The sequence below is a fragment of the Labrus mixtus genome, chromosome 10, assembly GCF_963584025.1.
Source record: "Labrus mixtus chromosome 10, fLabMix1.1, whole genome shotgun sequence".
NCBI lineage: Eukaryota > Metazoa > Chordata > Actinopteri > Labriformes > Labridae > Labrus > Labrus mixtus.
This window is the reverse complement of record NC_083621.1, coordinates 28,260,306-28,286,493: the sequence shown is the minus strand read 5'-3', so window position 1 is coordinate 28,286,493 and position 26,188 is coordinate 28,260,306. Positions and strand designations below refer to the sequence as shown.

The window sequence follows — 26,188 nt, the reverse complement described above, 5'->3', positions numbered from 1 at the left end:
GGATTCAAACCTGGGCCGCTTGGAGGACCATAGCCTCCATTCATGAGGCACGCACACTAACCACTGTGACACCAGCGCCCCAAATCATACCTATTAAAATGGTAATCAAGCATTCACTCAGATGTCAGGTGATGTTAATGCTAGCTTGGAAGTGTCTGAATGCTAATGTTAGCTATTGTCTGAAGGTAGCTAAATGGTTATCAAACAAGGTGTCCCATTGGTCCAGCAAGATATTAACGATTTGTACCAACAACCTACTCACTGCATTTGAATGTATAACAGCATTTGAGCTTTCTACACTGAGCAAGTCTTCTAAGGAAAATGACATTGACCATTTTCAAATGGTCAATGTCATTGGACCAGGCTAGATTGCTAACTCCCTTGTTAGCAGTGTTGTAGTGCAGGATATACGCAGGTATACGGAGTATACCCACTTCTAAATCTCTGATTCACACCATTAATTGATTGACCATATTCAATTTGATTCTGCATTGGGATTGTGAAGTGATGACCCACTCTACTCTGTCTTCAATTGGCTAGCACACACACTAACTAAATATGCAAGAGGGTTCTTATGTCACTGTTTGTAACAGAGGCCGTTTATCCTCCACTTGAAAAAATCATTTGGGGAAAAATGAAGAGTATGCCCACTTGTTCAGGCACCACTACACCACTGATTGTTAGCTATTTGCCCATCAAGAAAAGTGCAATCATATTCTGCTTGTTTACAAAGGTTCCTACAGAAATACCACACAGAAAATAAGTTTTTATGCCTTTGTCAATTACACCCCAACAATACACACTTTCTTTAAATATCAGGGCAGCAAAACTTGATAGATACTAAAAAAACAAAAAAAAACTTATTTAAGCTAGCTATGACTGAAATGACCTGTGCTTATTACTACTGCATTGCTTTAAAATTCTGTATTTGACTTTGGCTTTATTTATTTCCAGTAATATTTTTTTTTACTTTGTAATTATTTTGACTAGTTGGATTTTATTTATCTTATCTTGTGGGAGCGCCTCACTCTCTCCTCCCTACATTTCCTGTCTCTCTTCAGCTTTCCTTCCAATAAAGGCAAAAGGGCCCAAAAATAACTTGTGAAAATGCTTAATTTTTTCCTCTAATGTTATTCATACTGTTTAAATCTTTATTTTCTTTTATTATTTTACACTGTGTTCAAATGTCCATCTGATTATTATGGCATTCTGTCCTTTTTGAACATTTGTTTTGTCTTCCTTTATGTGCAAATTATTGTGACCACATATACATATAAATACACATATATATATAAATGATTGGAATAAGCAGTGTCCAAACTTCACAATTCCTATGCCAAGATGCCAACATTATGATAGATGGTTCTGCTGATGCAGAACTTGCCAGGAAATTAGAGGCAATGAAAATGTATTCAGAATCACTGAATAATACACACCAGAGTTTTTCACAGGAAGCGGCCATGATGATGCCAAAATGTCAAAGACTGGTTGGTAATATGCATGTACGTCACAGCTGACAGTGTGCATGCAAAAGGACCTGATGGGACTCTTCTTCCACAGGAGACGTGCACAGAGACCAGTGCTCTTTCTCGCTGCCTTTGTCTCCCCATGAATTATCCATCAGGGCCAAGTGTGGTAATCAAGCCGCTCCTGCAAGCCTTATTACAATGTTGGTCATTTGGCCTATTAGCAATGCTATTACCTCATTTCTTGGTCAACTCCAATTGCATGGAAAACAGAGCAGTCAGCATGTTAAATGGACTCAGGGATCGCTGGGTGAATTAAGGGCCGTAAAGAAACTGCAGCTGATACAGCAGAAGCCGGCTGGAGGTATGATGACCTCATGATCCTGAAAACTAATATTTAAAGAAGGGACAAAGGTCTGTACAGAATTAAACTGTGAGACCCAGAGTTGTTTTTTTACAGAAAGGATAAGCTTTAGGGAAATTATATGGGTCCTTACACACCAGTCAAGAATGGCTGATAGTTGAAAAAGTTCAGAAGAACATAATGCCCTTTAGAAATAATAAGAAGGTCGGCTTCAGCTGATATGGATGCAAGAACAGCTCTGCAGGAATTTTCTCTATCAATCAAGAGTTACAAATAACTTTGTGATAAAATATTCGGTGGCTTTTTCTTTTATCCAGAAAGACAGTTTAAGTGTGAGGTAAGTAAACTATTGTATGATGCTGCCCTCCTCTGGCCAATCTGTGTACTACCACAACAATGGCACCAAACGAAGTTTGATACATGCACCAATGGCCATGCAAAGGAAATCAATGTCATCCAATCAGAAGAGATATTTGTCCAACTGCAGTCCCTGGAAAGGAAAGACACAAAAACTACAACTGTGATTATTACATGCAGAGTGCTTACAATGAGAGGGGTCCACAGGGACAGGAGAGTAGGTGCGGCTATGGCTCAGTTGGTAGAGTTGTCGTCGTCGTCTCTCAACCAGAAGGTCAGGGTTCAATCCCTAGCTCCTTTAGTTATTAGTTAGTTAGTTATTTCTGAGGGTCTCTTTATTCAGCAGCCTCTACCATCAGTGTGTGAATGTGTAGGTGTGACCTGCGGTGTAAAAGCACTTTGAGTATAGTCAGAAGACTAGAAAAGCTCTATACAAGCTAAAGGCCATTTTACCATTCACCATTAAAAAAACTTCAACCAAATGTTTAGTGCAACAACAACATGTGCTGCAGCAGAGGGATGGAGTGCAGAAGTCTGATAGCTTGGAGGAAAAACTGTCGCTCAGTCTGGCAGTCCGTGCACAGATGCTCTGGAGCCGACAACCAGTTTGCAACAGTGCAAAGAGATGATGGGAGGGGTGGGAGGGTCTCGACATGATGTTGGGGGCTTTTCTGATGCACTGGTGTTAACAGTTGTTAGGGGGAGTAATATAACACTAACACTACAGGCCTGCCATTTAGCTTAGTATCTATGTCATTGACAACAATAGGAGCATCTTACCTAAAGTTGTACTGTATGCTAACAGCTAACTATGATATGAATGGCAAAGCAATATGTAACTGACTATTCAGAGAACAATTGAGATCAATATTTGTAGAGGCGGTCCTGCTTCCTCCACATGATTCTCACTCAGACAACTAAAATCTCTGTTTCAGGCAGAACAACATTAACAAGAGTGTTAGCTATATGAAGAGCCAATGAGATGTCAATCAAAATGTGAACAGACACGCCCACACAGACATGGGCTGTTTATCTAATAGCATGAGAATCTTTCTTGTACTTGATGGATGCTTAATAAGACTGAATGTTGATATCATTTATGCATTTTTAATTTTTCAAGCCACATTTCCAAAGGCTTTTGTTTCACATTTTGGAGCATGACTAACACTACAGACTAAATTGTGCCATATTTCCACAGCTTTGATCATATATCTAAATCCCAGGAGTTATCCAGTTTGTCATCAGGGCACAACCTGTCCCCAACATTCCCCTCATCAGCTCATGAGCTACAGTACAATGTTATCCTCCCCCTGACCCCGAACATCAGCTGTAGACTAAACTAAAGTGAGACAGAGTTAGAAGCATCCTCTGGTGTCCCCCTCGGGACCCTAACTTCACCTTGAACCCCGCAGGAGTCCGTGTGAAGCCCTGCCAAGCCTCAGAACATGACCTGCAGAGCGTGTGTGAGGGGACGGGGAGGTGGGCCGTGGAGGAGGAGGAGGATAGAGAGAAGATGAAGGGGATGCTGCTCTCTCCCTCAGACATGACAAATGATGTGCAAACAGAAGGCCCTCCACATCGCTGCCATGTTCGGTTATAGTTTCCAGTTATAACAAGCTGACTTCAGATCAGCGGATACATCTGTCATGGAATAAATGACACAGGGAAGGGTAAGTCGTATGAACATATTAAATGGCAGCTCATTAATAATGTGTACAATTCTATTTTTTTACTGATCAGACAGTCTCTTCACTGGTTGAAATGTTCTTCACTGTAAGTTACTTTATGACAACTAGTCATCAGTTATCAATGCAAGCTGATTTTTACAACGTGATTTTAGCATGTTTTAGTTTCAAGCCAATATCAGTAATGTCATTTAGACAAGTGGCGCAGTGAAGAAGGATGTGTGCACCGCTGCGCGTGGGTTGTTACCCAGCTTTTTGATGACTTGCCTTGTTTTTAAACATTTCTGTGATGTAATAGCCAATTTAATAAAGGCTTTGTAGGTTTTTTCATCTTTTTGAATTTTTGTGTTCCCTACCAAAGAGCATCTTCACCATACTTTGTTTGACCTTACGTGTCCAGACTCTCGTTCTTTTTGCTTCCGTTGCACCCTTGAAATGAACCGGTCAGAACTCGTCCATCTTCACTTTTAGCAACTTTTATTAAAGAAATGCCCACAGCTTTACACAAGCTTCGTTTTTCAGCCTACACACACCTCTGTGTCTTCTTCACTGAGCCTCCCTTAAAGGGCCAGTGTCTTAATCTTAAAAGATAGATAAAACACACAGTATTTACTGTTTACTCTTAGAAATATAAATTAACTTAAATACTTCTGGAAATTAAATTAGTTTAACTAGACACACTGATATAACAAAATGACAGAAAAAAATATGAAAATATGAAAAAGCATTTTCAGCGTATTACACGTATTACAAGCAGCAGTTTTAATTGAGGTTATATACAAGAGTGAATTCTATATTTTCTATAGAGAAAATGTTTATTATTGCCAGAAACAACTAAATTCTGAGTTGTTGAATACCTATAATTCAGCTCTGACTGGTGCAAATTGTCATTTGGTTTTGGTTTTTAAGGCTTGGAATTGCAACTAGTAAGAATGTGTTAGCACATGTATACATCTGAATTTCAGACGAAGAATTGAATTTAAGGAAGCTGAAATAGAACTTTTGATAGTCATAAAGCAAAAACTGAATTGCTTCTTTTCACCCTCACTGATCAAAATGGATCACAATGTGTGATGAGTGATCCGATCTTCAACTCCATCATTATTTAGTAAAACATCAACATGGTCATCATAAACAAGAAATCCATCAGACAACGCGCAGCCAAAGTTAGCGCGAGTCTTTAAATGTCCACATGGTGGGGGTGTAAGTCAGAGGGGAAGAGTACAGGGTGGGTAGAGGAGCTGTCAATACTGATTAAAACATTCAGGGTGCTAACGTATTGACCAAGGCCCGATCTTACATGTGAATATCAACAATCAGGGGGGCGGATGTTTGAGAAGACAGAAAACAGGTGGTGATATGAATTCATCATGTATCAGGCTACAGATCTGCAGGGTCACAAAGAGCTGTGGGGCCTGCTGTTAAGATGACTTTAAAAGAAAACAGCTAAAGGTTTATGTTCAATGTGATGGTGGTTCATAGTTATTTGTGAGATAAAAGCTTTTACAGCAGGTTAACTTTTCGTTCAAAGGTTCAGATTTAGGTCAAACGGGAGCTGCTTGAATCACAGATACCGGAAATGAATGATTCCTATTCAGACTTTTTCTTTTACCAGAATCTTCTTTGGTCACATTGGAAAATCGTTTTGCATAATGAATGACTTATTGAACTTGATTTTAAAAACAAGCTCTCATAGGAAAGGTTATCTTTCTTTACGTTGTTCTCTGCATTTTAACGTAGTGCGCATTTGGACTCTATTCGGTCTGAAGCACTGAACTGGTCCACAACGTTGCTGTGACTAATTCATATGTAATACTGATGGATTTCTGTTCATGATAGGATTCTTCTAATATATTTTGTGTTGTGTGCAGTTCTGTATGATAAAGTATTTGATTTAACTTAACTATTAGAAAAGTTAATGGTTGACTTATAAAATACAAAGTGTAAAATTACAACTACTTCCCTTTTTAATAAAAACAAAAACTGCCTCTAAACTTTCTTTTTTTAAAGTCTTGATGTCTTTACAAAGAATGGCTTGAGACGTTTTCTGTTTTCATTTAATGTTCGTCTCCTGTGACACAGCTGCTATGTTTTTAAATATCTCTTCGGTTGTACAAGATCGTAGGCAAACGTTGTACATGCATATATGAATTAGCATTTATGTACACGTGCATATTGCAGTGATGCAGTTTAACCCCCCCCCCCCCCCCCCCCCCCCCATTAATTTAGGTTTCTAAACAATAGGGTGTTAAAAGTCCCTAAAGGTTTGAAATTTAACATTTTTAGTTAAAAATACTTTAAATTGTCCTTCACTTTCTACATTAATGGGGAATGTTGGGTTTCCTTGACTTAGTATTATATGTACTTTTCATTTGAACATAATATACTAACTTATAATAGTCTGTTAAATATAAGAGACGTGATGAATTAAAAGATGAAAAAAAAAACGTTTTAAACCATCTTACTGTGTATTATTAAGTAACACTGAATGTCATGTTTTTATAGAGAATAATGCACCTGAGGACATTGTTAAGAATGAATAAGAAAGCAGGAATTTGGATAAAGCAGGTGCACTTTCAATATGGTCACTTTGTCTTTACATCACAACGACATGTGATAAGGGAAAACAGATTTTGTGGCGAAAGTGTAAAATGTTTGTTATGTCATTCTTAACCGGGTTAGATCCTAATGATGAGCTTGTTATGTTCCCATTAGTCCAAACACTCACAGTTAATGGATGGAATTCACCAAAAAGCCTCCGGGGCAGAGAGTACCAGCCTGTTTTAACGCGACGTCAAGCGCCAACAGGAGAACTGAGACAACAGACAAACATTTTAATTTGGTCACACACACACACACACACACACACACACACACACACACACACACACACACACACACACACACACACACACACACACACACACACACACACACACACACACAATACACACACAGACTCCTCACTCCGGCACACACCCTCAAAATACCCACAGGCCCGAGCAGCGGAAGTTTTTAAGCAACCTTATCTGAGGCTTTATCTGAGTGTGAGATGTGCTGCAGAAAGACAGGCTGCTGCAGGACGGAGCATTAGGGATATGAAACACATGCCAGGCCTGTCATGTTCAATGTACAGTTGACAAAGACGCATGTGAATTTACTGTCTGTATTCATATTCGGTGTATAATTTTGCAGCATTGCGCATCTAAACTTTAAACTTAATTTTATGATAGAAAGTGTGGAATTGAACTCAAATAAGATCACTTATGTGCGTTTACTTTATTTCGCACAATTATTACAGCAGGAGCCGACCCAGTGTTGACTCTTGCTGCGCCCGAGACAGATTTTACGGCCATTCATCAAATAGTCTAAATAACTATAAACACCATCGCTGGGTAGGAGACAGGGGGGAGCCATTTAGCCCGTGGCTGCGCTAAACGCTGAAGATAAAACAAACGATAATACTGTCTGTCTCCTGTGACCGTCTCCACGCATTAATAGCAGGTTTAGTGCCAGCAGGGCGGGGGGAGACGCACTTGGAGGTTATGCGTCATTACGCGCTGTTATAACTCCATTTTACTGCTGTTTGGTAACATTATTGTGAGTTTATAAACGACCATGCTTTTGAATAGTTACCGTCATCATCTCATTTACTTTTTTCTTTAGAAGCGAAGAGTTGAGTGTATTTGTCATCAGAAGGTCTTGTCTCGTAAATGAACCAATGACCAAATTAAAAGCTGAAAAGCAATAGGCTTCACAATTGTCAATAACTCTGGTGTAAAATATGACACATCTTTAGATTAAGCGGCCTGTGTGTGTGTGTGTGTGTGTGTGTGTGTGTGTGTGTGTGTGTGTGTGTGTGTGCAGGTTTGCTGTCGTCTGTTATCGCGTCCTGATAACGCTCACGATGGCTCCAGAATCTCTCGGAGGCAGACAGCACAGTGTGTTGCTGTTGGTTTCAGGTTCCGTTTTCAGGACACAACCTGTTGTCTGCTCCATATCCCGTAGGATTGGGGGGGGGCAGCCAGTCACAGTGGACCCCAAACACTCGCACGTGCACAATTAGCGTTATCAGACACATTGAGCTAATTCCTCTCAACAACTTGAAGATGTGTGTGCACATCTGTCAATATCCTGCTGTAATAATTGAAAAGTGTTGGCATTGTGCGTAATAACTAACTGAATATACATTTTGTCTTGTTACAAAAACATTTCAAACCAAATATAAATCAGGAAGTGACTTATATACTTTCACCAGGACCAAGAAAATGTCAAAAATATTACCATTGCCTTTACTTTTGGGAAAGAACAATGTTCTGTAGTGGTGTGACGGTTGTGTAAATATGCAGTGATTTAAATCAGAAAGGCCCTACATATATCAGACATCTTTTTACGTCAGGAAATTAGGGGGAGGAAAACGTGTTCCATAGAGGATCTCATGGCTGGCTCCCTCCCTCCTCTTCCTCCTCCTCCTCCTCCTCCTCCTCTTCGTCACGGTGAGGAGAGAGAGAGGCCAAGGGAAAAGTTTGGAGACAGAGTTGACATTCAAAATGCACACTTCACTCACGATCAGTCTACTCCATCAAACTAAAACTTAAAGACCTAAATATCACCAGGAAGGAGAGAGGCTTTGTTGACTCTTTTTGTTGCCTAAATGAGACAGGTTAATAGGTTACTTTTTTAAGTCAGTTGGTCATGTTTCCCAGCCCCAGCACGTCCACTCCCTTCTCTGTAAAAGACATATTAAACCTGGAGCACAGTCATGATGCCTTGGTGTCTTCTCTGGATGTCTCCTCTCGGATGGACTGCTGCACCGTGCCGACCTCCTCCTCGTCCACCTCGTCCTCCTGTATGCTGGCCCGGCTCAAGCAGGAGCCTCTCCGGGACATGTCGTCCTCAAACACCGCCGGATCGCTGTTTGGAGAAGACAGAGGCCATGCTCTCAACTTTGCAAATACATATTATGGGAAATCTCTCCTGGAGTTGGATTTGGTGAAGGATGGGAAATCCGACGTGTTTCAGGCTAAAAGAAGAAAAGGTGAGTTAAAGGGTTAAAAAAATATATGTTTTTGTAGGTCTACTCTAGAGTATAGGGCCCGCAGGTTTGTGTTTATGATTTGCAAAATGGTTTTAAACCTCTAAGATCTAAAGCAATAAGATGAATGAAGGAAAAGCTATTACGCTGCTTGATTGTGGTTTTTGAGAAGTTAAGGACAAATAGCCACAAGAGATGAAAGTTGGTTGTGGACGATGATTTAATTTATATGATTGTGAAAGTTGATTCAAATTTTAAGACAAAGCTGTATTGTTGAATATAACATCGACTACATAAAGTCTTCAATTGCGTGTCACACGGTTTTTGTTTGTAACACCAAAATGCAAATATATCTTTTCAACGCCTTGGCCTTCACTGAATGAACAATCTGTTGAAAAAGGACAGTTAGCAAATAAATCAAGTTTAATATTAAACACGTAATTAAAGATTGATGCTATCATTGTGTTTTATTATTGTTTGCATTATTGTGTTATATCTTTTTATTTGATAAATAATAGACCTATAGATGTTTGCGGGAAAAAAAAACCCCACACCTTCAGGGATGAACTCTGCAAATCTCTGAAAAACTCACCCTTGCAAATAAAAACGTAATTTTTAAAAATATCTTTCTTTCTATGGTATTCAGAGGAGTTCAGTCCTTCAATTGTCCCAGTGGAGGAGATCAAACCGGAGGATCCGGACCGGCCGAAGCCGCGCAGACGCCGGAAGCCGCGCGTCCTCTTCTCGCAGGCGCAGGTGTACGAGCTGGAGCGCCGCTTCAAGCAGCAGAGGTACCTGTCCGCCCCGGAGAGAGACCACCTGGCCGGAGTCCTCAAACTGACCCCGACCCAGGTGAAGATCTGGTTCCAGAACAGGAGGTACAAGTGTAAGCGGCAGAGGCAGGACCAGAGCCTGGAGATGGTGTCTCTGCCGCCGCCCAGGAGGGTGTCGGTGCCGGTGCTGGTGCGGGATGGGAAGCCGTGCCTGGCGGCGGACACAGCGGCCTACAACCCCTCTTACAGCATGGGTCACATCAACCATTTCACTTATAACAACTATCCGGCCTTCAGTAACTACACCGGCCCCGGCTGCAACACAAACTATGCCTGTAGTTACCCAGCAGCCACCATGACGGGATCCAACAACAACGGGAACTACATGAACTTTGGGGTGGGAGACCTGAACAATGTGCAGAACTCTTTCTCCTCTAGTAACGGAGTTTCTTCGTTACATGGCATCAGGACGTGGTGAAAAAATAAGTGCTCATATTCATTTAAAGGGATAGTTTTGATGCATGCATTTTGAACGTGTTGAAGAGTTTGTTTAGCTTCTCTTATATTAACTAACTTACTTTTTCAATTTTATTTTCAGCACCAGTTTTTTGACTGAGAAGTTGACATTTTATTTATTTTAGTAAGAACAGCACATAGTCCTGTAATTTGAGTGAAAATAAAAAGTACAAGTTGCATTAATTTAATGTTTTTTTCTTCTAAATTCCACAACAACTTTCTGTTACTTCTAGACTTATTGTTATTCTTCTTTAGTTTTACACATGGGCTAGATAGTGCAACCCGACTTTATTTTCAATGGACAAATGTGAAAAATACAACCCAAGATATACAGTATACAACCATATAGGCAAAATATGTTCTACATATATATATAGGCTAATTTAATAGATTATTATCACCTGTTATAAATCACGTGTTGTGCAATTTTTATTCTAAGCACTGTACATATTATTAATCATTTTCTCTTCTTTTGGTGGCTCACACTTTTATAAAATTAAAAAACTAAAAAAATACACTAAATAATATAAACTCACTCTGGATCACATTATGGTTAAACTGGTTATACAGATCTACAATAAGGACCTTCACATGTGGTTTGTGTCTGGATAAAAAGCTCAAGTGGCTATCAGGAGGCTTCCTTCAATCTGTCTCAACAAGGTGAAACGGTTGTTAAAGTTTAGACTTTTTACAACCTGCTGTCAGACACACATACAGTCTGAAGTCGTGTTTCAAGCTGCTGGGACAGAGATGGCTGAGAGTCATGACCTTGACCTGCACTATAAAGGATTTGAAATTGTCATCATGATGCTGAATATGGGGGAACAACAAACATTTTGATTTTCACAAACTGTTTCATGTGTAAAAGTATTTTCTTTAATACCGGCCAAAAACGGTCCGGAATGATCTTTCTCGTAAATATTTGAACATATTTTTAAAGCTTTTTTGAGAATTTGAGCGGATGTCCTGTAGTCACATTAGAAAAAGCACTGATAGTACTTAACACTGAGAGGAAGTCTGCTAAAGACTTTAAAACATGAATACAGATCTCTTAGAGACAGTCTGGTTCCTGTGTCTCAGCCTGAGTTTGTGGCTGCGTACACTCCCTTGAGACCCGGGTCCACTTGTCTAGAAACCAAAACACTTGATTGACACTATCGCGGTGCTAAATGCAAGAATAGTCCAATTTGCTTGACAGAGAGCCAGAGGCCTTGTTTAAGTGAGTCGTTCTATGAACAGACTGGCTCTAACCCACTGCCTCCACTTACCAATGAGTAAGAGATGCTTAGGCTTCTCTCAGGACTCTCCACACATGCTCTGATGTCTTCTCTCTCTCTTTCAAAGAATATACAAACACACATTGGAAAGGATGTTGAACAATTATTGGAATTTATTGATCATCAACACTGACAGCATCAACATATATTTAACATTAAATGCCAGGCGCTTTCAGAAAAGGGGAGCAAGGTCATGTATCTCCTCGCCCCCCCCCCCCCCTCCTCCTCCAAGGTGTTGAAAAGGCAACGTCAGATAACAACGCCACACAAACCTAAAAATATCCCCTCCCTCACCCTCCACCCACACTGGAAAAGGGAGAGGGAAACGGGTCAGATTAATCTGCTTTTCCGGGTCTTATCTGAAGAAAGGCAGGGATGCATGCTGCTCTATCTCTGCCCGTGTGATCACTGCTCGGCCGCTGACCTGAGCCCGGCTCACACGGGCAGAGATGGAGTGAAGTGTGCACTCTCCTGTGGTGGTCTTTTTGTCAAATACAACATTAGGACAGGGTGTATGTGTATAAGTGCATGTGCTGATCTGATGGTTCAGCTGGTGAGGTGTAAACTAAGTGACTGCACTTTGGATTTTATTGTGTCAAAGTTGAAAGTTGCTCTAATATGCTAATCCCAAAAAGAGTTATTATAATGCTAGAATTAATCCAACCTTACTTTTTAAGTACAAGGTCATTAATAACAGTTAGACTCACAATAAAATAATTTACTTCATGACATTGTTTGGATATATAATGGGACCCTCCTCACTTAGAAACCTAAGACTGTCCAAATATTCATCCCAAAATGTGCTTCCTGTTATTCTACAGACCAAAAGTACTTTATTACCCCACAGGGAAAATAAGATCAGAGACTATATACCTACTATTAAATAACAGTAATTCATTCAATTATAAGCTTCTTTAATAATGTTTTGGCATCATGTGTGCCAATCAAAGCTTGTTAAATTAAAGGGTCATTGCCTTTAAAAAAAAAAAAAGATTTTATTGTTTCCCCTTAGATTAACACGAGTATCAGAGCTGTCATTATCCGCACTCGTGGCAGAGTTTAGAGAAACTTAGAGCCACTGATTCAGGTGTGTGAGAGCTACAAACAGGATTATCGTCTCTATTACATAAATCAATTCAAATCAACTGATTTCATGAGAAGCAATGCACAGCATTACTGTCACACAGTTAACCTTTCTTATTTAGTGATAAATTAAACTCTTTAATAAATTAAACACTGTTTGGAGACTGTGTAGGTTTCTCTTCCTCTTTGTGCAGCATCACAGAGCAGCAGAGGGAGTCGTCCACACTCCTCTGAGCAGACACTGATGTGAGAAGCAGCATTCAAAGTTGTTTACATCCTTCAGGCTGACTATGTAAAGTACTGTTTGTGGACCGGGAAGAGTCCTCAGAAGGTACCTGGTCTACAAGAAGGGGAACAGTCTCTTCTTGAGGATGTAGAGGACGGTGGCGAGGAAGAGGGCGAGCGCCAGGAAGATGAGCAGCTTGTCTGTCAGCTCTCGGCGGTTGTACTTGGTGATGAGTTTCCTCCCGAGCTGGATGGTCCCCGTCATGGTCTTAAACTCATCGTTGGTCTCTTGGACCGTCCTCGAGGAGGTCGCTTTGAACAGAAGAGAAAACAGGTTTCAAAATAAAGCAGAGGATGATACATCAAAACCACTGGACCTGATCATCTGTAGATTGTTGATCACTACTCTGTAACTGGTGGCCACAGCGTATCCATGACAACACAGCCGACACAGGAGGAAGCTACGTCTCTGGTGTAAAAGCCAACACACTTTGTAGTGGTTTCCTTCCTTTACTCACCCAGTGTTGTTATGGTCTCCTCGCTCTGCTGGACCTGCTGCGCCATCATCCGGCTGATGCTCATCAGATTCTCTGTGATGTCACTGGTGGTCTGAGCCAGGCCCTCTTTGGTCATCTTTCTGAGAGACATCAAATGGGATAACATGAATATAAATGTTCTCATTATAGTTAAGGGGTTTGTATAAAAGAGCTAAACAATATGTCTCAAAAGGTTTATTTTAAGGAAACACAACTTTGAGGACATGTATGAGGCTGTTTTCTAAAGCTTGATCCCTGAATGAGTCAGCTCACCTCTGCCTCGCAGTACTGTCCGGTCCCCTCAGTAGAGCCTGTTTCTCCATGTTGTCTATGGACAGTTTGCTGGCCAGGTTGGCTTTCCTCCAAACTGTCTGGTTACTGCAAAATAAAATGGATAAAAATAAAGATGAAGCATATACGACTATAAAGTAAGTAAGTTTATTTGTATAGCACCTTTCACAGATAAACACCACAAAGTACTTTACATTAAAACAAGTACAAGAGATAGAACAGCAGAGAACATTAAAAGCGCAGGGGAAAACAACATTAATAATAATAAAACAAATAGGTACAGTCAACCAAATGCTCTGAATAAAAACGTTTTCAAGTATGACATAATGTAAGTCTAAAGCAGGCAACTTTCACATTTCCCTTCCACAGTTTTAGCAGAATTGAAAGCATGAGAAAGTCAGATCATGATATATTTGAAACTAAAGACATTACCTGAGCATCTGCTTTCTGTGTCCCTCCACTTGAGCCATCAAATTCTGCTTGTCAGACTCTTTGTCTTGCTCCATCGCCATCTGCTCTAAATCCTGTTAAACAACATATCTCCTTTATATGTGCTGAGGTCGATACACATACACAAAATACTGTTTCTTACCTGAATACGCAATCTGAGATTGTGAAAACTCTTTTTCACATCTGCGTTCAGTTCTGTCAGCCGGCTTTGAGGGCCTTCACACTCGTTAATATCCTGGTGAGACATCAGATCAGGGATTAGAGAGACAGTGCCACGAGGTTTCATCATGTTGATGTTGTTTGTGACTGCAAAGACACTTCTGGATAATAAAGTTATCTAACAGAGCAATAAGAAGACATAGCTCTGACCTTACAAAAGACAAGAGGTGCATCTTGTCATCAGGTGGGAATAATCTGCCAAAAAGACCACCGAAGGAGCAAGAAAATAAAAGCAGCTCTAAGTATTTTTTTGTCAATTAATCTGCCAATCATTCTATTTATTTTCATTATTATTGCAGATTTGTTTAATTATCTAAAAAAAAATCTCACTTCCCCACTGTCAACATATCAGATAGTTTTTTTAAGTTAAAAAATGAAAGGCATTAATAGTAAAATGAGATTAAAAACTGTAAGGACTGACTTATTTCTCTTAAAAATGTACTGAACACACAAATGATCATACTTTCTATTTATATCTTCATTTTAATATCCTGTTTTTAACCTTAAACTATGAAAATATAAATTGGCCAATTAATATTTTTTCAATCATTTCAAATTGACTTCATTTATTTGAAACTGATTTTTATTTTAATTTGTTTCATGTTTTTATTTTATTTCTAATCTTTTCCTACATTTCGCTATTATGTTATTTAATATCAGATTCAGAATCAGATTTATTGTCCAGGTATGCTTACACACACAAGGAATTTAACTTTGGTGAACTGTGCTCTCTTATGAACAGGTACAACATTAAATATCAACAATAAACATAAGAAAAGATTAATATTTACATGACTAAATATGAAACAGTGCAGTGGTGAATAGTGCTAAAGATGCTGAAGTAACATAAGTAAAATGCGACAGATGGGTCAATTAAGATGTCAATTACAGAATTATATATTATTAAATATTAATATCCTATATTTGCACAATATCTTTTACAGATTTTCCGTTTCTATGTTTCTAGTAAAACGACATTATGAAACATTTATTTGCTTAGATTTAAGAAGTCAATTCTTTGAAGTGAACGCATACGTTTATCTAAGTAGAAATGAGTTTGAATAAGACTTTCCTCTATTTAAGCCTGCGTGCAGTTCTGATATAACTGTCGTAACCACATGATTGGCACATTTAGCAGTCCATGTACATGAACAGACATATTGTAAAAGCTCTTCTACAGCACTAATAACGTCATCAGCAGTTCATCTCTACAGTACGGGTTAAACAGCTGACTGACTGCAGCTGAGGACACTCAACAAGACGATTCTCCTCAATGACAAACACGACACACAGATCATACTGACGCAGAAGCAATTGATCCTTACAAAGAAACACACGTACCTGGACGAGAGCCTTGATTTCCAAATCATATTTAAGTATTTCTTGTTCACATATTCGGACGTGGACATCCGTGGACGCCATGTTGTCAACGTAGTCGGCTACGGCAAGCAGGAAGCCCGCTTTTCCACTTCGACTTTCGATTTTGTCCCTTAAAGTTTATTTAAAAAAATGTGTCTCTTTGGTTTAGGCCACATTTTTTCGCTGTTTACGTTTATTATGAATAACTAAAAACTGAATATCCAAGAACGAGTAATTAAAACATGTATCATATTTTGTAATTATTTAAGAACGCGAAAACAAAAACAAACATGCAGATGTTCTTTAGATGGACACCTAATATGGAGAAAATATTGTTATATCTGGATGATCTTTACAAAAAAAATAATATATATATATTTCAATGACCTACTTGATTAGGCAAAACGAAAAACAACATGAACAGACCAATGAAGTTCAGTTTTACTTTATTAATTTACAACTTTTATATGCATTTTATCCTTCACTAATATTTCCAGACAAGAAGAAGAAGAGAAGAAGAGATAACATCAAACACAACACACATCAACTACTCAAATGAACGATCATTCATATTAACAACAGCAACAATATACATTAAATATAAACAGACTAACACCAAGTGATGGTTACTTGTATTTCAGAAAAGCACAGTTGGTGGGATTTCTCCGATGTCCTTTGGAAATAGTTTTTGTACAAGGCACCAAGGTGGGCACCACACGGTGGGGTCTGAGATTAAGGCAATTCAGAAGGAATGATCTCTGCATGGCGTGACGAGCAAACATTCATTGGTATGAAGCAGCAGGGGGTCCTCCACTGCAGACAGAGATTATAATATGAAACATTTTAGAGGAATAATGCCAAATATAAAGTACACTATCTATAAGAGTCATAGATATTAACTTCACATCTAACAGGGATTTAATACTTTCTATTTTCACAGGTAGACGTTCACCTGCATGATCAGGAGTGCTGGATGGGTGAATTAAGGCCAGTGATAGTTCAGGTACCAGATGGTGTCAGTGGACAGAGCAGGCCCAAAAAGTGGGTTGAGCTGAGCCAGGATTGCGATTAACCAGCTGTTTGACAGAAAGGACAACATGGTCACAAATGGAAGCTCAATTACCTTCATCATTAAGCACTCAATGCTGAGGGCCATTTTCTATCTACTGTCACAAAAACTACAAATGTAGGCTGACGCTTGTCATAACTAAACATCCAGTTGTTTGATAGGTTTTCACAAGTGAACTTGGATGTAACAGCACTGCACTCTTCAGCCCATCTGACATGTAACATGACTCTTTCTGCACAGCTGCTCTTCATTGTATGTCAATTATTTAACACAGTACTCTATTTGCTAAGGAGTAAAAAAAAACTCCAAAAACAAGCTTTACTTTGAGATAGTAGTCCATACAATGAATTAAGAGTACAAGAAACATTTGAACACCACCCAAATACATGTTCATGATAGCGAAGAGGAACTCTAGTACTTTTATTGTTTACACTGTTTATCATATGACCTGCAATAATAGAAATATCAGCATTGATTAATTTCCCAATTATTTAATGTATTTACCGTTTTGCCTATAAAACAGTCCAAAAATAAAACGTCAGTGACCCCTTCATTTGTCATGCTTTTATTTCTATTTTTGAAAAAAGAAACTGAAAAGGAAATGATCAAATATTCAAAGTTGGAACAAGGTAATGTGTTGCTGTTTTTAACGATCACACAATAAAAACAAATGTTCATTCAATGGACTAATATTTTGTCTTTTAATGTTGTAGACCTGATTCTTGCACCTCCTTTATACTAGACATGATATTAAACTAAAATACCTCAACACAATGTTAAGAACATCCTGCTTCATCTCTTGGATATTAGATAGACTGTATTGTGCACAGGGACACATTAGGCCTCTATGGTGTAAAGATGAACCATTTAAAGACGATACAAACTATACTTACAAGAGGTAGCAGCAAACTGCAGTCAACACCAGCATTGTGATTATCACTCTGTGGAAAGAGAATACTTTCGGTTTATTTACCATCAGATGTGTGCATGCATGATGGAGAACATCACAGACCTTTCATTGACATGCAGAACTCGTGATGCGAGTGACAAACAGGGAAATAAGGGAAGTTGTATTTGACACATTTTCCTACTATGAAATATATTAACACCCGAGGTGATGTCTAAAAATAATACTTGAGCAACATAACACTTCGGAAATAAGTCAATAATGTGAGCAGTAAAGCTAACATGGCTGTAGTTTTTGTAGCACTGAAGGAAGAGCTGTCAAATTAGCTCCAGGTAGCTAACACCAAACTTTCACTAAACAGAGATAAACATTTGATTACAGGGTTTAATTTGATTACATTTTACAAGTTACGTTGTGAAAGTTGTGTTAGAAAAACTTCTCACAAATGTTGTGAACTCGTATCACATGACAGTGACGAGACATATAAAATATAAACTTTCCTCCACTAGCTTCCTCTAAAGTGAAGCTAACAAACCTACCCTCTGTTCGGTCCTTTGGGGATGAACCAGGGCACTACTCCTCCGATAATACCCCAAAACAGAGTCATTACCGACATGGCGATCACAAAACCCAGCTCTGCCATGGTGGTGTGTGTTTTAATCCAGGAATGTCTCACGGGAACAAACTTTTAAATGGAGAAACTTGGGTAAAAGTTCAGCTGCGAGAGGAGCCACAAGACGACGGAGACGAGGCTGTATCACATGACCATCCAGCGGAGGGGGAGGAGCCATGACCACCCAGTGGAGAGGGAGGAGCTACACTCCGTCCTGGTTGTAAATATATAATTATTTAATCAATTAAATGCATGTGTTATTAAATAATTATTTAAATGTGTCATTAATTATTTAATAACACATGCATTTAATTAATTAAATAATTATATATTTATTTATATATTTGTTGATTTATTTCCAATATTAAATAATTGATGACACATTTAATGATTTAATTAATTATATATTTATATATGTCATTTTGGCACTTTTAGTCCTCCATACCTATGACTGAAAGATAGCATTATTATCTAGTCTATGGTTTTTTCAGTACGTTCACTTTCACCCAGATGCCTTATTATTCATGTTTTAACTTCACATTTTGGGGTAAATTAAATTGACTTTTGACTATTTCCAAATGTTTTGCTTAATTTCCAAGTTATATTGATATACGAATTTCTGTTTTTTTGTAATAGTAATAAAAGTCTGTGGTAGAAACAAGAAAATTGCACCCATTGCTCATTTGATAACCAAAAGAACTGAAATATAAACACACCTCTTTAACCAGGCCAGAAACTGTACAAAAGTTCATCTAGAATTGCCCCCTTAAATGTGAGTATTTTTTAAATTTATCTTCACTGACAACATAAACATAGATACACTCATTATCTGTATATAAACACGTGAACCCATCAGTATTTTACTCAAGCAAACTGCAGTTCCCTTAAAGGAGCATTTTATGACACAGGCCCAGTGTCATGTTTAATTTAAATTGGCACATGCTCCTGTGTATAGACAGGCTTATCAACTTGCAAGCTAATTTTTCTGAAATATTTTTATATTTCAAGAGTCAAAGGACAGGATTTAGAGCCACCAGGCCCAAAATACTGTCATTTAGTCTGTAGCGAGCCTATCTCAAACAGAAGGGCACCATTTATCAACTAGTACCAGTATATTAGCTTCTCTAGAGGAAAGTCCTGCATGCACAAATACCTCCAAAATAAGTTAAGATATTTTGCAGACGCACCTGAAACAGTGGGTTCTGACCAAATGCACCATATTATTATTATTATTGTGGTTATTTGTGCTCTGAACAAACAAATCCCAATAACGTTTTCTGTAATGAGTGATGTACAATTATATATTACTACTTCTACAAGGTATGCATGTTTGGAATACAAATACCTACAAATGAGCAAACAACTAAAACATGACACTGACAAAGTAAACTCCATTTATACAGTTTATTGATATCAAAAGATCAATTTCACTCCTGCATCTTCTCAATGGTCTCCTCCTTGTATTTGCCCTTCTCCTTTCCATCAGCGCGAGACTTGGCCTTGCGCTCCAGGATCTTCTTGCGGTCCTTGTCCAGCTTTAGCCTGGTGATAACCACCTGCAAATAAATAAAACCTGGTTGGTAAACAAGACACTTCTCACTGTCATTGGTAGCAATCATGTAAAAAATAATGAAAACAGTGTACTTTGCAACTTCTATCAAATTCAGTAAGAGGCACATAAACAAGGTTTTATGACTTCACTAGCTGCCACATGAAATTCAGCAATGGATACTGTATAGTCCTCAAAAGGTTACTCACATCCCTGTATCATCTTTCAGACATGTAAACCCTTTCCCTCTGTTTCAATACCACAATATAAACATGTAGGTGCAATTAAAATCTCCCCCAAAACAAGGCAGCCATTAATTATAGTTGACAATTTTAAGGACTCCAGGTGTCATACATGCCTGTTCAATGTTGGAGCTTTCTAAAACAGTTTTGTTGAATTAAAATGTTGGGTTTCTGTTGGATCTGAACCATTCAATACTGTTACCATGAAATATTGAAATTATGAAAAATTGACTAATAAAAGTATCACTAAAGGTAGGAAAGCTTTCCCACCTAAAAAAAAAAAAAACTTCTGCCGTGTAGAGCTTTCCTCAGTCACATGTGGAGACTCTTCAGTATATTCAAAGCACATTGACAGCCAACAAAATCTTATTGAAATTATCCAAGAACAAATAAATGCACCAGTTGCATTATTGTATCAATAAAATTTTTTTTTTTTTTGTTCAGGTTGAAATTCTTTCAACATCTTTTCACAGCAGATTTTGTGATAGAGGTAAAGGTGGTACATTAACAGTATAGGCTCATGTCCAGGTGTGTCATTAATGATCTTCCACACATGCACTAAAGTCATTAAGGTTACTGTAAACATGTACATTATCTGTGAACATTATCCACACTTTTTCTGCAAGTCAGGGTGTGCAGAGTTATGAAGGCAGCAGGTTATAAGCATGTGTGAAAAGAAATTAAGTCATTACAATGTGACATTGATCAAAGATGCACATCAACAGGATTATTCCACTTGCATAGCCAAATAAAAGTGGTCATTGTTTAGTCCGTCTGCTCTATGCTCAACATATTTATTAGTTAACAAAAACTAGAAACTCCTTAAAATTAGATGCAAACCAGATATCTCCTAAAACTACATTTTATATCTCATATTTGGAAAACTACAAGATTAATGAAGGCAGCATTTCTTCTTCAAATGGTTTGAAACGCTGGATGTAGACTGTCTCTGGGAAGGTGTTTTACACAGCGTCCCATTCATATATTTGAGATGCTTTTGTTTCTCATGGAGAGGTCACATTTTGCAATAAAAAAGAAAATTAAGGCTTTTTAAAAGTAAAACTGATTTCAGTATTGATCGTTTCTATGCCAAGACAAAGTTAAAATCTTGCAACAATGACAATACAAGAAATCACAACCAGTGATGAAATACAAGTCGGTACATTAGAGTACTGAAGTGGGGATTACTGGTTAAACTAATGGAGGGTGCAAGAGTAGAATTTATGTTTAATACTGACAAGTTATGTACTTAGTGATTCAGAGATCATGAAAGCCCTGAAGAAACAGAAACAGCTGACACATTGAAGTAACATAAGCAAAAGAAAAAACCAAAATTTGAAACACCAGTTCACCTGACATAGTAGATGATTATAAAATGTGGTACAGGTCTTTCACCCATCATACACTTTGATACAATAATTGTGATCCGAGTTGTTTCAAAGTAAGGGTGAACATGACACACCACAAGTAATTGCTGTTTAAATCCCACTGTTGTAAAATGTTTGGGACGTCAGCCAAACACCTTCTCAAGTATGATAAAATGAATATACTGATATTTCAGCAGTAAAATAAATGAAACAGGGCCAGCGCTCCTTCAGATATGACTTAGTGACACCAAAAACAACAAGGACATATTACAGGTGACAGTCTACACAGTACACAAATTTTAATGTTATCTACGGAATCCCAGTTTAATCTAGAAGCATTTACATCACTATTATTTCCATTGAGACGGCTGCACTTGTGTCAGAATCTACACAACATTCACAATTACACCCAAAAGGAAACAGGACTTTGTGAAAGTCTAGTTACCCTGGGATCAAACCTCCCACTCCAAGATGACCTGAGAGCCTTCAGACGAGACATACACAACAGTTTCTCACCTTGCTGGGGTGGATGCCGACATGGACTGTGGTTCCGTTGGCCTTCTCTCTCTGCACTCGCTCGATGTAGATGACGTACTTTTTCCTGTAGACTTGCACTACTTTGCCAATCTGCTGGCCTTTGTAGTGTCCACGGACAACCTGACCACAAAAAAAAAAGGTAAGTACATGCTGCAGCTTATAATTTTAATACAACAGACACGTATTATTAGAAACACAAACTGTACCTGGACTTCGTCGTCTTTGCGGATGGGCATGGACCTCACATTGTACTTCTGTCGGAGCTCCTTGGACAGAGGGGAGGACATGATCTTCCTCCTGATGTGTGAGGGGGCATTGAAGTGCCTCTTGCGGTTCTTGCGGCGGGAGGATGTTACAAATGGATTCAGCTTCATGATGCTGTGAGAACACAATAAAAACATTTAAATTAACCACAGGATTCACAGTCAGGTTCATTATTTATCTGCTAAAAATGGGAATCCTGCAAGCATACATTTCAATGTCAGCTGGTCCTAGATTATCGATTGTTTACAGTAACACCTTAGAAAACGTAATTCTGCACACCTGGATTTAAACTTACAAAACAAGGTGAACGACTACCAAAACAACTACTTTTAGAAAGATCTACAATTTATACACTGTAGCAAGCTAGTTACTTGGTGAAAGCTAAGCTAGCCAAACGACGCTACTTAGTTAGCACAACATGACAAGAGACTGAGGCATATTAAACCGTGAACTAAACAATATGTTGTCGCAGAGTAAATAGTCAAACACTACAAATAAACGTGTTAACAGCAAAGAAAATGGTATAATCGTAAGCATTAGTAATAATACATGTACAGTCCCGGTAGCCAACATGCGGATAGTGACGGAGCTAACAGGGAGACGAAATACTGGGGCGATTAAATCTTAATCTACAATCAACATGGGTTCAATATTCACCGTCTTTTAATCGTGAGAGTGTTTCCTATACGTTTGTGCAGTAAAGTGGATACACGGTGACATTACAGGAAGGATGGATGGTGATAACTTTAGTGAAATTATTCGCCAGGAATTCTTACCCTGCCGTTTGCTCCTCTATGGCCGGCGGAAAAGAGGCTCTCAAAGTACTTCCGCTGGCATTAGTTCACAACCAACTCTCGCGAGATGTGAATGGAAAATGGATCAAAACACTAAATAAACAGATTTTTACTGTGAATTAAAAACACAAGAACTTGCATGTTGTCACAGAAACATTTTAAACGTTGCTTCGGCTACTTCTGTTTGTTAAATCCAATTCTGGGTGAACTATTTTTTTTTTTTTATGGTTCTACATTTGAACCTCAAGTTAATCATTGTAGTGCTATTATTTTTTCAAGCAAGGTAAGGCTATTTGAAAAAACAACAACAACGCATAGACATTTTAACTTATTTAATTTGTGTGTGATGTGGTATAATCGTTTCCCACTTGGGGGTCATATAAAATATTGCCACAAGATGGCGCCGAACCTAATTAATCAATGAACTGGTGAGCAGTTTGAAACAAGTTTTGTCTAGGCTATGATTCATCAACTTCTGGCCTGTTTACTAAGCTGTGCTCTTACGCCTAGGTCTACCTGCAACTTTGGAGAAGCAACTAGCTGTGGGATATATTACACAGGTTGGAAAAATATGAAATGCAAATTCCACGTAGCCTAATCTGTAGCCTAATAAAATAAGTATTTTGGCTCTAGCCTTCAAGATTCGCGGGGACAACAAAATATTTGATGCTAATCAGCTGTAAATGCAGCAAAACAAACATGCACGAAAGGAAGACTGCTTGGCCTGATGCTGACACCGGCAGACCATACATTGACTGGCCCATGTGAGAGGACAGAGGAGGCGACCCCCTGTCCTGCTCTGTCTCACACACACACACACACACACACACACGGAGTGGACTACCGACACGGAAGCGGAGGCTGCACTGACACTGTGTGCTGTGTATTCTCCCCGGGCGGCGCGCAGTTTCGCCGGAGCCCGCTGCCTGCGCTGTCTGTCTGCCTGCCTGCCTGCGGAAAGTGATGCTGTCATAGCCCCCTGCGCCGCGGACACACAGCCTCTCTCCCCTCTCTCCCCTCCCGCACACCCCTGGTTCCTCTCTGGCTGGACTTGTCGCGGCGGCAGTGCGGATGTGGAGCCCGCAACGCAACGCTCTTCAGCCGTCGGCAAGCATCGGAGGAGAAGATGAAATGTTTTTCCCGTTATCTGCCGTACCTCTTCCGCCCTCCGAGCACCATCCTGTCTTCCACTTGCCACACCGAAGGTAGGGTGGGACGCCGATGAGGCTGTCAAGGGATTTTGAGTTGCTACACTTTGAGCGTGTGACATGAATGTTTTGTCTGCTCTTCTGCACCTTTACACATGCAGGAGCTTAACATGTGTGCAGAAGTTAAGATTGTGCTGTTGTGGGGCTGGTCACTCACTGCAGGTTTACAGAGCATGAAGTTGTGGAGATGTGTGGTGTCTGTATAACTGATGTATGTTAGTGTGTGTGACAGTGTGCCTTTCTTATGGTGTAGGCTACATCTCACTTATTGTATCACTCCTTGATGCCAGCACTCAGGCCTACTTGCCAAGAGAGACACTGAGTTTATGGAGTTGCATGACAAGTGTCTTCCATTACGTCTTAATACATTAATTTCATCCTGTCACACTTTGCTTAGACAGCAGGCACACCAGTAAGCCTTTAATTCACTTCATTCAGATGAGGGATAATGCTAAACCTCGACCAGGTAGCCTAATGCACCCTGCATGTACACAGTCATTGTCTCAGAGTTGTGTAGGAGTTCAAATGTAGAATTGACCTCCGCGACACGATTGGTGATTAAACAGTTCATAAGAGCATCTCGATTTATCCTGCTCGTTGTGCTGTCTGACAGGACGGGAGAGGGGTCTGAGTGTTTGTATAACCAGCCATTTACTGGGTCATAATGTGGAGACTGAGCCACTGCATTATTTAGCTTTGCATGGTTGCCCTCCTTCCTGTGCGCGCTCTGCCCTCTGGCACAGGAAGGAAGATGGTGTGGTACAGTGTATACAGTACAGTGGGGGGGGGGGGGGGGGGGGGGGTCAGAGACAGGGCCTTTAGAGCCTGCAGTGTTCTTAAAGTAAGAAGACCTGGATGGGAGACATATGTTCACTCACTCACTTACTCTCAGTAAGTCGTCCTGCGCAATCAGACCCCTTTTTAAAGTTTTACTCTATCTCTATGTTACTGTCCTTTGAAGCAATTCTACACTAAATAACAATTCAAAGTATGACAAAAGTGCCCTTACTCCTATTGCTCTTACTGCGCATATTTTGTATGATATTACATTACATATGTGATTGTTTGCTGTTTACCTTATCAAGTCCTGACAGTACTGCTGTTCACTAACTTTCTACTTGCAGTGTTTCCTTCAGCCCTTCAGTTAAGGTGACTTAACAACACATGCTCCCCACCATATTTATCTACCATTACATCAAAAATAAACAACAAAATGATCAAAATCCCCCCCCCCCCCCGCATATCTTTGTGAGGTCCAACAGCAGCTCCAGATGCTGTTGGATGTCCCTTTGGTGTTTTGTCTGATAACACAGCATGTGCTGCAGCCAGTGCACAGACACACACACACACACACACACACACACACACACACACACACACACACACACACACACACACACACACACACACACACACACGTCTGTGTGTTTGATACGTGTTCAACATTGTCAAAGCCATGAGACAAAGAACGTGTTTCACTAAATCACTGCATAATGTTATACACAGAAAGATTGATTTATTTTCATTGCTTGGCGGGGGGGGGGATTCTGGTATTCAAATGATGCAGCTTGTTGTTCTTAGATTTAATTGCACTGCTTGTATTATTAGTGCATTGGTATTTGTTTACGTTTCATTTACTCTAAAACCTTGAAGAAACTTTTCTTTCTTGTAGAGTATGTTATTTGGGATTTAAGTTTTCAGAATGAATTTGTGATATCAACACAACTAAAAGTGTATCCTCATGGTAACTGAAGTGTTTTTCTTTGACCTCTGAGTGAGACACAAAGTGAGGTGTGGTTGAAACTTCTGGAAAACACGAGACAGTGAAACTTGAGTTAAGACTGTTTCCAAAGCCAAGAACTCCAACTGTGCAAACTCATATTTCTTGTGGATTATTTTTTTTTTTTTTAACACAACAGCTGCTTATGCTCTGTTGAAATGTAATGTTTGCCATGTTTCATACAATACGCACTTCTTGTTTTACAGGATTTATAATAGACAA

General features: G+C 39.3%; 5 protein-coding genes across 6 annotated transcripts in view; 2 read left to right on the top strand and 3 right to left on the bottom strand.

The window, feature by feature from the left end:
- The first annotated feature begins 8,421 nt into the window (after window positions 1–8,421).
- nkx2.5 (NK2 homeobox 5) lies at window positions 8,422–10,377 on the top strand. Its single transcript, XM_061047480.1, has 2 exons — window positions 8,422–8,910; window positions 9,554–10,377. Exons 1-2 carry the CDS (start codon window positions 8,568–8,570, stop codon window positions 10,156–10,158), a joined length of 948 nt encoding a protein of 315 aa, XP_060903463.1. The 5' UTR covers window positions 8,422–8,567; the 3' UTR covers window positions 10,159–10,377.
- A 1,185-nt stretch (window positions 10,378–11,562) lies between these two features.
- Window positions 11,563–15,745, bottom strand: bnip1a (BCL2 interacting protein 1a). The gene is made up of 6 exons (XM_061049005.1): window positions 15,619–15,745; window positions 14,201–14,293; window positions 14,041–14,132; window positions 13,591–13,695; window positions 13,300–13,418; window positions 11,563–13,093 (listed from the first exon to the last, which is right to left on the bottom strand). The coding sequence occupies exons 1-6, from the start codon at window positions 15,697–15,699 to the stop codon at window positions 12,897–12,899; spliced, it is 687 nt and encodes a 228-aa protein (XP_060904988.1). The 5' UTR covers window positions 15,700–15,745; the 3' UTR covers window positions 11,563–12,896.
- Window positions 15,746–16,065: 320 nt separating this feature from the next.
- On the bottom strand, window positions 16,066–18,384 carry atp6v0e1 (ATPase H+ transporting V0 subunit e1). The gene is made up of 4 exons (XM_061049008.1): window positions 18,152–18,384; window positions 17,599–17,646; window positions 16,589–16,712; window positions 16,066–16,449 (listed from the first exon to the last, which is right to left on the bottom strand). The coding sequence occupies exons 1-3, from the start codon at window positions 18,253–18,255 to the stop codon at window positions 16,619–16,621; spliced, it is 246 nt and encodes an 81-aa protein (XP_060904991.1). The 5' UTR covers window positions 18,256–18,384; the 3' UTR covers window positions 16,066–16,449; window positions 16,589–16,618.
- A 1,231-nt stretch (window positions 18,385–19,615) lies between these two features.
- Window positions 19,616–23,071, bottom strand: rpl26 (ribosomal protein L26). Of its 2 annotated transcripts, none has more exons than XM_061049006.1 (4): window positions 22,961–23,071; window positions 22,127–22,298; window positions 21,900–22,040; window positions 19,616–19,781 (listed from the first exon to the last, which is right to left on the bottom strand). In XM_061049006.1, exons 2-4 carry the CDS (start codon window positions 22,292–22,294, stop codon window positions 19,653–19,655), a joined length of 438 nt encoding a protein of 145 aa, XP_060904989.1. In that variant the 5' UTR covers window positions 22,295–22,298; window positions 22,961–23,071; the 3' UTR covers window positions 19,616–19,652. The 2 variants fall into 2 exon arrangements, with proteins under 2 accessions (XP_060904989.1, XP_060904990.1); XM_061049007.1 differs by lacking the exon at window positions 22,961–23,071 and adding an exon at window positions 22,842–22,866.
- Window positions 23,072–23,833: 762 nt separating this feature from the next.
- Window positions 23,834–26,188, top strand: part of ppp2r2ba (protein phosphatase 2, regulatory subunit B, beta a) — a 50,519-nt gene continuing 48,164 nt past the window's right edge. Inside the window, exon 1 of the mRNA XM_061049003.1 lies at window positions 23,834–24,183. Within this exon, the coding sequence (XP_060904986.1) occupies window positions 24,105–24,183 (79 nt within the window). The 5' untranslated portion in view covers window positions 23,834–24,104. The remainder of the gene's footprint in view (window positions 24,184–26,188) is intronic.